This window comes from Electrophorus electricus, chromosome 2 (genome assembly GCF_013358815.1).
Source record: "Electrophorus electricus isolate fEleEle1 chromosome 2, fEleEle1.pri, whole genome shotgun sequence".
Classification (NCBI taxonomy): domain Eukaryota; kingdom Metazoa; phylum Chordata; class Actinopteri; order Gymnotiformes; family Gymnotidae; genus Electrophorus; species Electrophorus electricus.
This window is the reverse complement of record NC_049536.1, coordinates 18,585,306-18,602,125: the sequence shown is the minus strand read 5'-3', so window position 1 is coordinate 18,602,125 and position 16,820 is coordinate 18,585,306. Positions and strand designations below refer to the sequence as shown.

At 44.3% G+C, this 16,820-nt stretch overlaps 1 protein-coding gene across 1 annotated transcript in view; it reads left to right on the top strand.

Moving 5' to 3' along the window:
* col22a1 (collagen, type XXII, alpha 1) overlaps window positions 1-16,820 on the top strand; it is a 57,836-nt gene that overhangs the window by 33,952 nt on the left and 7,064 nt on the right. The window contains exons 20-50 of the mRNA XM_035523800.1: window positions 445-480; window positions 962-991; window positions 1,143-1,196; window positions 1,612-1,665; window positions 3,028-3,081; window positions 3,611-3,664; window positions 3,980-4,033; window positions 4,131-4,184; window positions 4,639-4,692; window positions 4,860-4,904; window positions 5,040-5,102; window positions 5,671-5,724; window positions 6,088-6,129; window positions 6,311-6,343; window positions 6,569-6,622; window positions 7,472-7,525; window positions 7,803-7,856; window positions 7,972-8,025; window positions 8,416-8,469; window positions 10,554-10,658; window positions 11,286-11,330; window positions 11,959-12,036; window positions 12,224-12,259; window positions 12,367-12,420; window positions 13,588-13,632; window positions 13,793-13,828; window positions 14,014-14,127; window positions 15,387-15,440; window positions 16,104-16,157; window positions 16,336-16,389; window positions 16,482-16,535. Coding sequence (XP_035379693.1) covers window positions 445-480; window positions 962-991; window positions 1,143-1,196; window positions 1,612-1,665; window positions 3,028-3,081; window positions 3,611-3,664; window positions 3,980-4,033; window positions 4,131-4,184; window positions 4,639-4,692; window positions 4,860-4,904; window positions 5,040-5,102; window positions 5,671-5,724; window positions 6,088-6,129; window positions 6,311-6,343; window positions 6,569-6,622; window positions 7,472-7,525; window positions 7,803-7,856; window positions 7,972-8,025; window positions 8,416-8,469; window positions 10,554-10,658; window positions 11,286-11,330; window positions 11,959-12,036; window positions 12,224-12,259; window positions 12,367-12,420; window positions 13,588-13,632; window positions 13,793-13,828; window positions 14,014-14,127; window positions 15,387-15,440; window positions 16,104-16,157; window positions 16,336-16,389; window positions 16,482-16,535 — 1,680 coding nt within the window. The remainder of the gene's footprint in view (window positions 1-444; window positions 481-961; window positions 992-1,142; window positions 1,197-1,611; window positions 1,666-3,027; window positions 3,082-3,610; window positions 3,665-3,979; window positions 4,034-4,130; window positions 4,185-4,638; window positions 4,693-4,859; window positions 4,905-5,039; window positions 5,103-5,670; window positions 5,725-6,087; window positions 6,130-6,310; window positions 6,344-6,568; window positions 6,623-7,471; window positions 7,526-7,802; window positions 7,857-7,971; window positions 8,026-8,415; window positions 8,470-10,553; window positions 10,659-11,285; window positions 11,331-11,958; window positions 12,037-12,223; window positions 12,260-12,366; window positions 12,421-13,587; window positions 13,633-13,792; window positions 13,829-14,013; window positions 14,128-15,386; window positions 15,441-16,103; window positions 16,158-16,335; window positions 16,390-16,481; window positions 16,536-16,820) is intronic.

Below are 16,820 nucleotides of genomic sequence, written 5' to 3'. Positions count from 1 at the left end.
ATTATTTAAATAAGGTGATTCAGGTTTCTCTGTGTGTGCATTTGCACACGTATGTGTGTGTGATTGTGGGTGTATGGGTGTGAGTGTATGAAATGACCATATAGAGATCATTTAATATTCATCTTCTGTCAGTAGCACAGTTGCTGTGAGAAGACCTGCTTCAGTTTCTGAATCATGCAATTAAAATAATAGATTTACACCAGCTCCACTAGTTATCAGTCTGATGTTATTAATGTTGCATCTAAAGGATGCAAGGTCTTCTCTAGAAATGTTATGTGCTTGCGTACCTTGTGTGCTTTATATTTAAGGGCATTATATAAATAAGATGACTGTGTGTGTGTGTGCGTGCGTGTGTGTGTGTGTGTGTGTGTGTGTGTGTGTGTGTGTGTGTGTGTGTGTGGACATATGCATGTGTGTGTGTGCATGTGTGTGTGTGTGCGGTAGGGGGAAAGAGGCCCAGCTGGCATACCTGGAGACGTGGTGAGTTATTCCTCAGAGTTTTCAGAACTAATTCTCATTCTGTGAGCTACAATCCCCTCTAAATCTAATAAGCCCAAGGCCAGCAGCATAGAATCATTTAATTTCAACACTGTACACTCTTTTAACTCATTTTACATAAGTATATGTTGTGGAGAAATTGATTCCTTTAGACAAATATGTTTACTGAAAGCAGAGAACTAATCCATCTGTGCATGGAATATATGAAATGACCATTTAGAGATTATTTAATATTCATCTTCAGCGGTCAAGGTAACACTGCCTTGTCAGTAGCACAGTTGCAGTGAGACGATCTGCTTCAGTTTCTGACTGAAGGTTTAGATAATAATTTAAATAAAAGATTACCACCAGCTACACAGCCATTTAATGGGACACAGCTGTTACTGCTATTGTCCTGTCATTATTACTATTACGCCAATTATTACTCTGATGGAAGTAATCATCATTTTGCATGTTATCTCAGGTCCACATGGAAGGCTTGAAGGGACAAGATGTGAGTAATGTTTAGGAACATACTATGAAAATTTGTGTGAGATCAGTAAAACATTTTCAAACATTTTGGCTGTATTTAAATATTTAAATGTGTGTGTGTGTGTGTGTGTGTGTGTGTGTGTGTGTGTGTGTCTGGGTTTTCTTGTTTCCAGGGCATCCCGGGTCCACGTGGTCCTCCAGGAGCTGACGGGCCCTCTGGACCTCCTGTAAGTCCTCCTACGTTGGCCTGTTTTCACTATCATGTGGCACAGAAAGCATGTTTCCTCTGTCCTTGGGGCTTTATTTACAGTCTGTTGTGTGTATGTCAGTAACACAAAAGACTTAACCTGCATACAGCACTACCTGACTTCATTACTTTACCAGACTTCCTATAGGAAGCGTCTATTCTGCGCTGAGAAATTATGTTTTCAATGTCTAGGAATTTGTCAGGTATAAGAGAATGAAAATGTTATAATTGATTTAGACAATCATCCGTGACAACCGATACCCCATGAAGTGTTCATGCACAAAATTTAAAAGCAAATTCTTTAAGGTCATTATCTAGCGGCATTTCGTGTATCGCAGTGAGTTGCATTTGACTTTGATATTTTTAACATTTTACTATTTTATTCTCCTTTTCAGGGTCCACCTGGACCTCCAGGTTTGCCGGGAGACCCGGGTGAAACTGGACAAAGGGTACATTTCTAAACAAAATATCTGAGATACGCTCCATGTCTCTGTGTTGTCTTTGTTAGAGGAGTCCAGCAAGATTCCTGGACAGCGGTCTCCCCATGGACTTGAGTTCGGTTAAATAATCTCATCGGTCTTGTATACTCACACGCTCCTTTGGTTACTTGGAGCAGGTGAGATTAGGACTGGCAGTCAGGAAGTATGCAGGAGTCCCAGGAGTCCCAGGCTGTGGAGAATGCGGAGCCTGCATGTCATTATCACATGAGTTGAATCAAGACCTGTGAACTGACAAGAGTCTGTATGCTAGATTTAGGTTAGCTCTTATGTGTCAGGGGAGTCCTTGTGGGTCTGGTCTGGGGGTGATGAACTTAGTGCCAACTTGATCAAGAAGGCTGACCATTTGGTTGTCAGAAGCGAAACAAAAACGTTGACAAGAATGAAGAAGGCTATTTGTGAAGTTTTTTTTCCCCCCCAGGGATTAAATAAACAAATCCTAGAATAATTGCATCAATTTTGAAAATCTACATTTCTAGCAGACTCCTATTTCTCTCCTGTTGTAGCTTAGTGTTGGTGTTAAGTCGTAGTATTATCTCTGAGAATGGAGTGACCTGCCGTAAATGCAGAACACTGTCCAATCAGCACCGTGGAACCCAGCCACTGCTGGTGTGACTGTGCTTTGCGTGACTGTCAGTCTCTAGAAGTCTGTAGAAGGTTTCTCTCCTCTCACACTGCACATTTGACAGCTTGCTTCTTTTTTTGGAGCATTCCAAAGCCAGCTGCCATCGTGAGTGTTGATGTTTGTTGAAGAATCTTGGGTGGATGTGGCTTAGGCTTTAGATGTCCCTGCAGGACCTCTTAGCTCTGTGGCATTTGACAGAGGAACAGTCTCCGTTTGCTTTGGTTTGTTGTGCACCATGGCAGTAATTTTTGGTTGGCAGATGGTGTAGCTTTCAGCATGGGCCAGCTCCTAAAATGTGTGCATGGATGAGTCCTAGGAATCCTCTTAAAACATTCTTTTCTAAGGAAAAACGTCCCACTGCCACACACACAGCAATAGTCACTGAGCTTTGGGGTCTCGCTCTCTCTGGGGATCAGTAGTCACTAATCTTTGGGGTCTCTCTCTCTCTGGGGATCAGTTGTCATTGTACAGAGGTGGCGCCTTGTTACTATTATAATGGTAAAGGTTGAAATTTGGACAGGTAAACAACGAGCTTCTACGAGTGTTCAGCAACTCGTAGTTGCACCTTCCCTCTTTATCCAGCAGATGGCAGCATGCACAAACTTGGGTTTGTTCCCTTTTCTTTTCTTTTCTTTTCTTTTCTTTAGATCTTTTTATTTGTCTGATATTTGACTGTGTTCCCCCTTTAGGGAAAGAAAGGTGAGAGTGGCCTTCCCGGAGTTGATGGCCTTCCAGGACCACCCGTAAGAACAGCTGTCACTCTTGACCCTTACTGGCGCTGAAATAATGTCTTCCTATACTTCCTATACTTCCTATACTTCCTATACTTCCTATACTTCCTATACTGAAGTGTTACTTTGCACCCTCGCCTCCCTTTTCTCATATTCCATCCCTGTTCTCTTGCATACAACCCTGTCTATAAAGAGCACTTACAAGCACCTTGCTTTTCCCCAGAATAAATGCACTAAACAAAACATGCATCCCAGATCGGATATCTCCACAGCTGTTAGCTGGCTCGCATTTTGTGCACGCCCAAGCGCGCCCCCTAGTGGCTGAGCACAGTTTTTTTTTCTTCTTACTGGCATTGACACTTTAAACTGTTAAATGAGTCATGTTCTAATATTTTTTACATAGGCTTATCTATATTTTCACATTGTATTATTTTATTCAGATGAATCCTGACTTAACTTTTGATGTAATAGAGGCCATATAGGATATTTCATTTAGAGATCATTACGAAATATTTTGGCTTTGGTTTTGTTTTGTTTTTAGGGTCCTGTAGGACCCCCTGGACCTCCTGGTAGTCAGGGGCATACTGGACCACCTGTGAGTTTACATCATTCATACTCTATGTTCATGTCTAAGGGGAAATAATAATAGCAACAACAATAATAATATCATCATCATCATCATCATCATCATCATCATCATCACCATCATCTTCTTCATCTTCATCATCAGCATCAGAATGCATCAGTGGCACATGCTGTATATGTTTATGATAAGATCATATGATCAGTGTAAGAACTGTGTAATGTTAGTCTTTAGGATTCAGCTTTAGGGTTCAGCATAAGGGTTAAGGAAGGATGAGAAATAAATTCAGATTCAGCCATTTTAACTTTGCCTTTGTCATTCCCACAGGGATTACCTGGTGAAATCGGCTTCTCCGGAAAACCAGGAGCAGCAGGGAAACCTGTAAGAGGATCTGGAAGGAAGCCATTGTATTAGGAACACTGTGTTCCTCTAGCAGATGATCAAATAATGGCCTGCTGATTGCTGAATATGTTTGCAGGGTCTGCCGGGAAAGGACGGCCTGGATGGTCTCCCTGGAAACGATGGAGGGAAGGTTGGAGCTCCGGGGTGATGTCATAATCACCCCATTCCAATGACCCTTTAGTACCTATGAGCTCTTTCAGAGACCCCATCAGAGCTGTATTTTACCAAAGCGCCATGGCATAGTGGCCATTGTTATATTACGGAGAACTTGTTTCAAAAGGATACTTGCTTTGCAGCACAAGGTTTTATTATGACACTTCTAAAAATTAGCCTAATTGAATCCTCATCTGATGCTTTACTGATGCAAAACTGAATATCAATGTCATACTTTTTTGCATTTAAAAGCCCTTTTTTAATGTCATGCCTACAAATGAATTGAAGAGGCCTTTACCTGATACACTACGTATACCGGAAACATTACCTGCTCCATTATGCATTCTTTCATCTCATTTGTATTGCCTAGTCGTGTGTTTGGTGTGCTTGTCTCACACCATCCTGTCTCTGATGTATGTGCTATTTCACAGGGTCAGAGAGGTGAACCGGGGCTAGATGGCCTGCCTGGTAAACCGGGTCCAAAGGTGATACTGCTACCCTCATGCTCAATACACGCCTGCTAGCTTTCCGCCAAGAGTAACGAGTATAACCAGCACTCATGACAGAACATCAATAATGATGCAGTAATGATGTGAGGGTGTGTCTGTGGCAATGATTAGGCTGTGCGAGTGATGCTGTAATTTGTTCCAAGGGTGACGAAGGTCCTCCGGGACCCCGGGGACCAGCAGGAGAGCGTGTAAGTGCTACAGGACTTCATGATAACAACAAAAGGACAAATTCATAATGCCGAATGCAATACGCTGCACGTGATAATGACAAGGTCTCTCCTGTTCACCTTTGCGCCTGTGTTGTGTGTCTCTGTGTTGGCCAGGGAGAGACTGGTCTGCTGGGTGAGACAGGTTTGATGGGACCTAGAGGAGAAAGAGGACCACAGGTAGGGACAAAGCCAATCGTGCTCCTCCGGAAACGCCTCCTAACGTCTTCCTCTCTCGTCCTGTCCTGCTGTTGGCTGTTCCTGGAGTTCAGGCTTGGATAGGACATTCACGTTTGGAGCTTTGGGTGCTTTACTCAAATGACACTGTGATTGAATTAATCATTATTTCTTTGATTCGTGTGCTGCATGTCATCGGCCAAGCTAAAGCACACAGCTTATAGAGATCACCTGATCAGGGATGTACTTACATGAGCCCCTGGGAGGAGGTTTAAGTGATGAGCACAAGAGCATTTTGCTGCGTGCGTGTGCGTGTGTGCGCGTGCGTGTGTGCGCGTGCGTGTGTGTGTGCGTGTGCGTGTGTGCGCGTGTGTGCGTGTGCGCGTGTGTGCGAGTGTGTGTGCGAGTGTGTGCGCGCGTGCGTGTGTGTGCGTGCGTGTGCGTGTGTGCGCGTGTGCGTGTGTGCGTGCGTGCGTGTGCGTGTGTGCGCGTGTGTGTGTGGGTGTGTGCGAGTGTGTGTGTGCATCCTTGCTGCACTCGACATTCTGCTCTGTGTGTGCGTCCTCTTCAGGGAGAGAGAGGGACTGACGGTGTCCTTGGCCCTAAAGGAGAGAAGGGAGACAAGGTGAGACAATGAGCGGTTTATTTACCTGCTGTGTGCTGCAGATAGCATTCCACGCTGCCCAGAGTCGAAGCGAAGGTCAAGCAGTCATTACATCAGCACATATATGCCATAAAAACTAGTTTCCATACTCATGAATCAAATTGTTCTGTAACCGGTTTGAGCTTTTTTGATCACATATACTCACATATACAAATACCACCCAGGTATTTGTCCAAGACAACAACAAGCAGCAGTAAAATTTGTAAGTATATTTAAAAGAAACACCCAAAGCATCAATCTACAACCCTTTTTGCTCTCTCTCTCTTCTCTCTCTCTCTCTCTCTCTCTCTTTCTCTTTCTCTCTTTCTCTTTCTCTCCTCACAGGGAGAAGTAGGACCCAGAGGAGCCCCAGGAGCTCCAGGAAATGTAAGAACACTAATCTCACAGTCAATCACACAAACAAACAAACAAACAAGTGCGTCGTGATTGGCTTAGCTAGTGGAAATGAATGTTATGTAATAATGCAATGTTTTCGGAGAGTAATTCACTATATGTCCGATTAATCTGATTTCTGAGAGTAATTCACCATCTTTCTGATTCTTTCTAGGTGGCCAATGTTATTCCAGAGCCTGGTGAACCAGTATGTAATCAGATCTGCTGCCGTTTATGTAGTTAATTTCAGGGTTATTTGGGTAGTTGTTTGATTAAATCTGAGGATTAGGGAACAAGCTGGTGAATTCTTTTCTTGTGTCCTCACTACTCCAAAAGCCCTTCTTGTTTTGTGTATGTGGATGTACGGTGGTGTTCATGTTCTCTGTACTGTGCAGTCTCTCTACACTGTCTGTACTCTATACCCACCTTGCAGGGAAGGCCTGGGGAGAAGGGGGAAAAGGGAGACCAGGGAAAATCTGGAGAAGTGGTAAGTGTCTAGACACAAACCAGCAATAAAAGTAAACATGAACAAAAACGGGCATGTAAACCTGAATCGCCAACACATGGTGGCAGCAGAGAGGTAATTTGGCCCAAATGGATGCATGCATACCTTTTAACATCATATACACCCAGTCTTCCAGGGAACTAAAAGAAACATGAAACATTTTCTTGCAATGATAATTTCAAATGTCTTATTAGATACATTTACATGAACATTTATGCTTTTATCCAGAACAACTTACAAAAGTGCTTTGTTGATATAAATCACCTGATTATTACTGTCACCTTTCTCTCTCTCTCTCTCTCTCTCTCTCTCTCTCTCTCTCTCTCTCTCTTTCTCTCTCTCTCTCTCTCTCTCTCTCTCTCTCTCTCTCTCTCTCTCTCTCTCTCTCTCTCTCTCTGTCTTTCTCTCCGTCACACACCCCTACACACATAGACCCACATACCCACTCACAAATCTGTTAAAATTTGGTGGCAATGGAGAATTATGCATCTCCCTAGTACACACACACACACACGCATACACGCAGCCAGGCTTATTATAATAATAAATCATCTGTCAGCTGAATTTATCTGTATGAAATGAAGTGTCTGTTGAAGTATGATAGCGCTCACTAATGCAGCAAGCAACAATAACTCTTGGCTGTGGAAACTTGCCTTTGATTGTGAAAGTAAAACATTGAGCACCTGGACACATTAAACACAGCATTAAACCACAATGTAAAATGCTACGCATCATTAAACGGCTACACAACATGGTGCGACCCTACCATGGTGTTCCCGAATGCTGATCTGGGCACACATGCTCATATCCTTGTCTGCTGACTCTTCCCAGGGTCAGAGGGGACTTCCCGGTGAGCAGGGCTTTCGAGGACCACCTGGACCTCCGGTAATGACCAGCATCCTCTCATCCTCCAGCGGAATAAATATGACTGAATGATTGAAATATTTGGCAGAATGCAGATGAAAACAGAGACTGTACTTTTCACCTTTCTGTGCTGCTGTGCTCCTTGACATGCTAGCATAACACTGTGTGACTGTTCATTGAAAAACACTGGACTGCTATGTTCATGTACATTTCTTGTAGAGCTGAGACTAAAATACTGGCCCCTTGGTAAGATATGAGTTAACTGAGTGGACACTCAATCTGATGCCGTTTTCAACAGGGAGTGAAGGGTGATGCAGGAGTCAAAGGAGACACTGGACTTAATGGCGAGCCTGTGAGTTTCACATTTGCTGATGTGCTGTCATCAACATGGGCGCTTTATTTTTCTGTGTTTCCGTGCGATGTCGTCAAGATGCGCCCGTTGTTTTTGCTCTCATTTTATTTCTCAGGGACCGCCAGGAGAGCCCGGTCCCCAGGGGCCTCGAGGGTTGCCAGGCAACGTGGTACGTGCCCCAAGAATTGTTTGTTTCGGTTGTTAAAAGAATAGTTTACCCACAAATGCTGATGATGCAAGTCAGTATATAGAATTATGCAAATGAGCCAATAATTATTCAGTGATAATTTACCTTTGTTTATTTTTTGTTATTTTTTTCTATGTTTGAATGTACCATTATCTATGTACTGCTACATTAACACATGTTGTTCAGTTAAGGTTATATTTAACATTGTAATACTAATAGCTAAATATTTATAAAATTTTAAATTTGCACAAAGACCCTTCAAAGCCTTCTAATCAAGCGAACATGTCCTAAAATAAACTAATATATGTATGTATGCATAAGGTTGGTGTGGAGGGCAGCAGCGATTAGGCTGGCTGTGTTTTTGTCCCGTAGGGAATCCCAGGAAGTATCGGTCCACCTGGCGTAGCAGGGCAGAGAGGTGAGAAGGTGAGGACCCCCTCGCGCGACGCTTCCAGCTACTGCTTCTGCCTGCCTTCTTTTTAACGAAGAGATGAAATAATCTGAACAAACCTTCTCAGGCCGAGGGGTCACGTGTGGGCAACGCTTAGGCTTTTGATATTTAATACAAACGCATGTTTAATATCGCTGGTTTGTGGCTTGCGGAGCACGTAGTAATCTGTGTGTAGCGGTCTGCCCAGTGGGGAGGTAGAGAGGGGGAGGAGTAGAAGCCTCTCACGGTCACTATACCAAGCAAGCAGACCATCAGGACTTATAATACCAATTATGTGCAGTGCGTGTTCAAGTTAGCACCAATTATACTTTGAACTGCATTTTTTTTCTATTGCTGTCAGTACCGTTCAGAAGAAGGCTTTGCTTATAACACGTTAGGGTTTGGATATTGTAGCATTCAAGGATGATTTTGTTACATTTCATGTGAATACCATTATTAGGCCAACCCTAATATGTCAATTCAAAGTTTATTTGTGCACATGCCAGGACATGTGTTGCTAGTGTCCGCTATTGTCTGTTAATATTTGTTAAGATGACATATGCTGTAAATATCTGTTAGGAAGACATGTGCTGCTAGTGTCTGTTATTGTATGTTAGTGTCTGTTAGGAACACACGTGCTGCTAGTCTCTGTTAATTTGCTCCACTGGAGAAATATAAACACTTGAGGTTTAGATTCCAAAATAAAATGTGCTATATGCAATAGAGCCATTTGTAATTTGATAGCAGATCCAAATAGTTCTAAATAAATAGTGAATTCCAGTTTTCTAATAGGCGGTGTCATGTAAAAATTTCAAATGGTTACTGAACAAAACTAAATGCATAAAGTTCTGAAGATGTATATGGCCAAACAGATACAACACTCTTCTGAGCCAGTGCTCTGCTGGGTTTGAGTAGTCCACTGGGTTCAGGTGTTCCATTGGGTTTGGTGTTCTGCTGGGTTTGGATGTTCCACTGGGTTCAAGTGTTCAATTGGGTTTGGTGTTTTGCTGGGTTCAGGTGTTCTGCTATGTTCTGGTGTTCCGTTGGGTTTGAGTGTTCTGCTAGGTTCAGGTGTTCCATTGGGTTTGGTGTTCCACTGGGTTCAGGTGTTCCATTGGGTTTGGATGTTCTGCTATGTTTGGGTTCAGGTGTTCCGTTGGGTTCATGTGTTCTGTTTGGTTCCAGTGTTCCGCTGGGTTTGTTGTTCCGCTGGGTTTTGGTGTCCTGCTATGTTTGGCTGTTCTGTTTGGTTCACATGTTCCGTTGGGTTCCAGTGTTCCGCTGGGTTTGGGTGTTCCACTGGGTTCGGGTGTTCACACCTTCTGAGAACTTTTGCATCCACATTAGTAGTGATTTTAGAGAACTAGCCAGAGCTATGAGATCACATAAGCACAGGGACATGTTTCACACAGTAATACAAGCTATTGATTCTCTCCTAGCCAAGCCAACAAATCAACTGAGGGGAATTACAATGGTTATGGGTAGGTGTGTGTGTGTGTGTGCGCGCACACGTAAATAATCGGCCTTGTTTGGCTAAGGTACTGCTGTAGTTTGTCCACTGAGGAACTCCTCTGAGTTGAGAGTACAACTTCGCCCACTTTGACATCCAGCCAGATTTTTTTAGTGCCCTGACACCAAGAGTCTCTGGTCTGTCTGGCCCTATCTTGAGAGTGTAATGTCTGACACCTGCCCTTGACATCGTCCGTTTCAGTCAGGAGTCTCTACTGCAGCTCCTCGCGTCTCTCTGCGGAGCTGCTCGTGCTTATAGCTGCAAAGAAGACTGCCACACATATCTGCCACACTCATGATCTGTAGCCATGGAGCAAAAGGAATTCAAGTTCAAGTTCAAGTTTGGTTTATTTGTCACATACATAGTCATACACAGTATAACTCGCAGTGAAATGGTTTGAGAGTTTCTAACCCACTGACCATTGCTGTTCATGAGACATCATTTCCTGGAAATAGCAATGGACTAATATACAATCTGCATTATTTTTCCAGTGTAATACCATCAGACGCATGCCTGAAACATCAGCGGTAGACCCGGTGGTAAGACAATAAATATCTCCTTGTTTCCTAGGGAGACACAGGGAAAAACGGTCCTCCAGGCCACCCTGGTCTCGTCGGAGAGCCAGGTCTCAGAGGAGAAGTGGGATTACCTGGGAAGGGCAAAGATGGAGCGAAGGTAGGAAGCAGTCGCCATGATCGAGTGGCCACGGAATCAGTGTGTCAGCCTGTTGTGGGTCAGCGTTCCCAAAACCAATCCAGACCCACACACAGAGCCTTATGTTTGTACCTAACTTTTCAGCTTCCTCTGAGCACAGCCATCTATAAGGTGCCTGCAATATTCCTAGAAGGTTTTGACTCCACAGACTGCTTTGGCCCAGAAACATAAAATCTATTAGAGAGGTAACAGTCTATAGGGAATATTTTCAGCGTATTATTTTACCATTGCCTAACCTGCCAATAGAGCTAATCAATAATGATCAATAATAGATGAGATGTCAGTTTCTTGTCACCCTAGGTCCTTCAGAGCGTGATTTAGTCCACACAGGACTAGTGTGACTTAATGCTTACAGAAAGCATCCGTTGCCACAGTTTATCCCAAACAGTTGCATGCCAACAATGAACCCTTTAAATGTAATGTGTGTTCCTGTTTCCTGGTAAAGGCAGCTTTAGGTTTCTGTGGGGTGTTTCCACTCGAATGTGCTGGTGATTTAACGCGCGTGGGTGTGTGGGTGTGTGTGTGTGTGTGTGTGTGTGGATGCATGAGGATCAGCCTGTGTTTATAATTTGCTTTCTTTAATTACAGGGTGATGCAGGATCACCAGGATTGCCCGGACCTCCAGGATTGAAAGTAACACACACACACACACACACACACACACACACACACACACACACACACACACACACACACCCCACACCCCCACAAATATGCACACATACACAGAAACCCACGCCCCACTGCACACGCACACACAAATGCACACTCACACACACCCCCCATTGTAATTCCCTGTGGTACAGCCAAGTTGCTGTTTCCATTCTCTGATGACAGGTGTGTATTCAGGTGAAGCTATTTATGGTCCATTTATTGTATGTATGCAAAATACAGCCAGTACGTACCTGATAGAGAAGGTTCTCACAACACAAGACTCACGGTTTGAGTTCCCAAGGGAATATACACACACAGTCATACTGCTGTATGTCACACCAGATAAAAGTGTCTGCCACATACTGTAAATGTTGGGGAATTTTGAGGAATTGTACCTGTGAAGTTTTATCTATATATCAGACTTTTCAGAGAAAGAGTGTTAACTGGTATGAATTCGATGTGAACATTGATGTTGTTCTAAGTACCTGGATGATATGGGAGTTCTCAGCTTTATACATTATGCTTCTCAGTGTATTGTATTGGTGTGTATTTGTGTATTTCTCTGTGTGTGTGTGTGTGTGTATGTGTGCGTGCATGTGTACTGTAGGGCCCATCTGGAAATCCAGGAATGCAGGGGATGCCAGGAAATAGAGGCCCTCCAGGAGAGGGAAACACCGGACCACCTGTATGCACACAATCACTCACAAACACACACACACACACACACACACATGACTATATGACTACATGACTGCATGACTGTATGCGTATGTCAAAATTCTGACTTTAAAATTGATCTTCCTTTCTCAGTCCCCTGTTCTGTTACTAGATGCCTTAGCTAACAGCTGATCTGTTTTCTGCATCTTATTTAGGGACCCCCAGGCCCACCAGGTCTGTTAGGAGCAGCAGTAAGAAACCTTTGACCTTTTTCTAGAACATTCTAGAATAGGACATCCTGCACTTCCCTGTTTCCTGCTCTAAACCTGTCTCACTGCTGCCTGTCTCACTCATCCAGGGTCCGAGGGGACCGCCAGGCATGCCAGGGCCTCAGGGACCCGCCGGACACAATGTAAGACAGAACCCACTCACACCTAAGAACAGGACACGGTATAAGACAGAACCCACTCACACCTAAGAACAGGATGCAGTGTAAGACAGAACCCACTCACACCTAAGAACAGGACACGGTATAAGACAGAACCCACTCACACCTAAGAACAGGACACGGTATAAGACAGAACCCACTCACACCTAAGAACAGGATGCAGTGTAAGACAGAACCCACTCATACCTAAGAACAGGACACGGTATAAGACAGAACCCACTCATACCTAAGAACAGGATGCAGTGTAAGACAGAACCCACTCATACCTAAGAACAGGATGCAGTGTAAGACAGAACTCACTCACACTCATGTACAGGACACAGTGTAAGCAAAAACCCACCCACATCCAAGAATAGGACATGGAACAATGGAGACTCCATTGCACATAGTTACCAGCTCAATGTAAAGTGTCAACAAATTACAAAGTCTATAGTTCTATTAGGCAGAACTATAAAGCCTTTTACATATCAGCTCTTTACTAAAACTACCACCAGTTCAAATTTATGTGCTGATGCACTTAATGAAAAAAATGTCTGTCTTACTAATAAAATGATCATTTGGGCTCTGTCTGTGATGTGTTACTGCTCACATGTCCAGTGGTGTGGGTTTTGCACACTGATTCTGGATCAGAGCTCTATGACAGCCAAAATCTAGTCTTCAAGAAAGCAAATAAAAAAACTGATCTGTGTGTGTGTGTGTGTGTGTGTGTGTATGTGTGTGTGTATGTGTGTGTGTATGTGTGTGTGTGTGTGTGTGTGTGTGTGTGTATGTGTGTGTGTGTGTATGTGTGCGTGCGTGCGAGTGTGTGTATGTGTGTGTGTGTGTATGTGTGTGTGTGTGTGTGTGTGTGTGTGTGTGTGTGTGTGTGTGTGTATGTGTGTGTGTGTGTGTGTGTGTGTGTGTGTGTGTGTGTGTGTGTGTGTGTGTATGTGTGTGTGTGTGTGCGTGCGAGTGTGTGTATGTGTGTGTATGTGTGTGTGTGTGTGTGTGTGTATGTATGTGTGTGTGTGTATGTGTGTGTATGTGTGTGTGTATGTGTATGTGTATGTGTATGTGTATGTGTGTGTGTGTGTGTGTGTGTGTGTGTGTGTGTGTGTGTGTGTGTGTGTGTGTGTGTGTGTGTGTGTTCAGGGGTTGCCAGGAAGGCTTGGTGAGAAAGGTTCCCAAGGAGAGCCGGTAAGTGATCTTGTCACCCCTTGCATCACCCACAGTGGCACTGACACTTTTATTGCAGCCTGCCGGTGATGAAGTCACAGGGTGAAACAGCACGGGGGAAAGAACCCGTCTTGGCTGAAATTGATCTCTGATCAGTCTTGCATCTTTTGCTGTGTCTCAGGGCAAAGCTGCAGACCTGAGCCAGCTTGATCTGAAGGTAAAGAGAGCATCCACGTATCTGTTCATCCATCTGTCTGTCTTTCCACCCATCTGTTCATATGTCTGTACATCCAGCCATCCATCCAGACATGTTTTCCTTCAGTTTACCCATATCATATGAGTTTATGACATATTCTTACATACTCCATTTATCTAAAACGTTGCTGGGGTTTTTTTTTGCAGGGAATTTGTTCTGATTGCCCCCCGGGCCCTGTTGGTCCTCCTGGAATCCCAGGACCTCCAGGGGAGAAAGGCCCCACTGGAGCACCAGGAAAGAACGGCCAGGACGGGTACCAGGTGAACCCTCCGCCACAGGGCAGCCGTGCTGTTGTTCCAACAAAATGGAACAAATCACACTAGGATGGGGACGAGTGTTGCTTTAAATTGTATATTGGGTTGAGAAGACAAGTTATTGCTTGTGTAACAACAGCAACATTTTATTTTTAATACCAATAGTAAGCTTTAATAATAGCCTGTATGTCCACAACAAAAGATTTTGGAGGAAAGCCAGAACTGTGTTAGTGGCAAAACACACCTGGAGAGAAAGGGTGGGAGATCGTGCTGCATGTGAAACTGTAAAAGTCTGGAGCATTGTGCATGTGACACTCTAAACTTCTGGAGGGTGGTGCACGTGCCAATCTAAACATTTGGAGCGTGGTGCACGTGACACTCTAACCGTCTGGAGCGTGGTGCACGTGACACTCTAACCGTCTGGAGCGTGGTGCACGTGACACTCTAACCGTCTGGAGCGTGGTGCACGTGACACTCTAACCGTCTGGAGTGTGGTGCATGTGACACTCTAACCGTCTGGAGTGTGGTGCACGTGACACTCTAACCTTCTGGAGCAGGGTGCATGTGACACTCTAACCATCTAGAGCGTGGCACATGTGACACTATAAACATCTGGATCAATGGGCAGGTTCCACTCTAAATGTCTGGGCCCTGTGTCACACTATTGGCTACCATCTACCATGTAAGGCTTGGCTCCGTTCTGTGAGTAAATGACAAAGCACTATTGTAAGTCTATTGTAAGAGTGTCTGCCAAATGCTGTAAATGTAAATGTAAATGATCCAGACATCACTAGCTTGTACCCTGATGCCACAGACACACATGACATGGAGTTCAAGAGATGACCTCTGACCCTTCTCTTATAAGGGTGGGGGGCGGGTATGACCTTGGCCATCTGTCATTTGGGTATGCATGTGTGTATCCAGAAGTGGGCAGATACCACTCTCCTCCAAGCACACTCAGCTGTTCTACACTATTGCATAATCTCGGTATGCTTTCAAGGTTTGTAGGTATTCTGCAACAAGAAGAGACCAGCATAGTGTGTAGGAATTGGCAGTGGCTGAATTGAAACAAACTTAAGAGATGGAAGGCCTGGCCCCTGGGTGTGTGTGTGTGTGTGTGTGTGTGTGTGTGTGTGTGTGTGTGTGTGTGTGTGTGTGTGTGTGTGTGTGTGTTTGTGTGTGTGCACGCATGTGTATGTGCAAGCGTGTTTGCGTGCCGAGATCTTTTGGCAGTATTGTAACTGCAGGTGTTTTTTTTTTTGCAGGGCTCACCTGGACCAACTGGGCCTCCGGGACCACCTGGAGCTGATGGAACCAAGGTAAAAATCAAAACTACACAAACACACATAAACAAACATACACACCATACATGTTATATATAACAATACTACATAACATGTACTGTACCTAGACCGGCTGCAACAGCACATTACAAAACCAATTCAAAACCAATACAAACCTGTTCTTGACCATAGTCTTTGTTTATTACAACTCCAAACACATCCACACTACTATACACACAATACCCTGAACCGAACCATGTACTATGAAAGTCTTTAAAAATTCAGTGCTCCTATCTAGTGTTGAGTGCTCCTATCTAGTGTTGCCCTGTTTTGAAGGATGAGTTCCTATTTTGAGTCTGGTCCTGAGGTTCCTTATGGACGTCTCATGGTGGTTTACCTCACACTGTCGCATTTGGCTTGCTCGTTAGTGGTCTAGACCTGGCTTAACGAACGTTAACTGTGTATGATAATGATTTCCATACAAAAGGCAATGGATGAGTTTTGTTTCCGAGACTTCATACAGTCTTTAATCATGGTCATGACTATAGTCATTAGATGCAAACCTTGCAGACCATGACCGTACATTCCGCATGCATTCGCATTCACAGACTGAGCACATGTTTGTTTATATTAATGTTATAAGAGTTGCATTGTAAGGCACAGCTGCAGTGACCTGTACAAAATCTGTTGTAAACACAGGGGGTGAAAGGTGACAGAGGGCTGCCAGGAACGCCTGGAGACAAAGGTGAAAAGGTAGTTGAGTCCATGCGCGTCTTACTTAATGTAGCCGATTAGGAGTCATGAACAGGAGTCATGGCTTGGGATTATATGTGCTTGATATCATGCTCCCATATTTCTCTTCACTGCACACACTGGCACGTGTGTGCGTGCGTGTGCGTGCGTGCGTGTGTGTGTGCGCGTGTGTTGACAGGGACCTCCTGGACCACCTGGCTATCCAGGTGCAGCCGGATCAATGGGTCAACCTGTAAGCTCCCTAGAAATCTCAGAAATTCCTAATATTATGCCAGTGTCTCAGGCTGACCCCATAGTGTGTCTTGTCATCTTCTGTGCTCACAGGGTAACGATGGCAACCCTGGACCTATGGGCCCTCCTGGACTTCCGGGAGAAAAGGTAAAATGCACAGTACATGTTACACATGGCTTTGAGCGTGCCTTTAGCACTGGGTAGACATTGCAGGACTTGACATAGACAGAACAAAATCCCCAGTGTTAGATGAACACTTGAGATGTTAAATTAGCAGCTGCAGTGTTGGTTTATGTCCAGCTGCAAGTCCACACTGTACACATTGGCTGAATGTGTAACTGACTGCTGGGTGTATCACTCACCCATGTTGCCTTCCACAGTATGGATAAAGTCTGAGCATGCATCTTGTTTCCTCATCTGTCGTCATGGTTC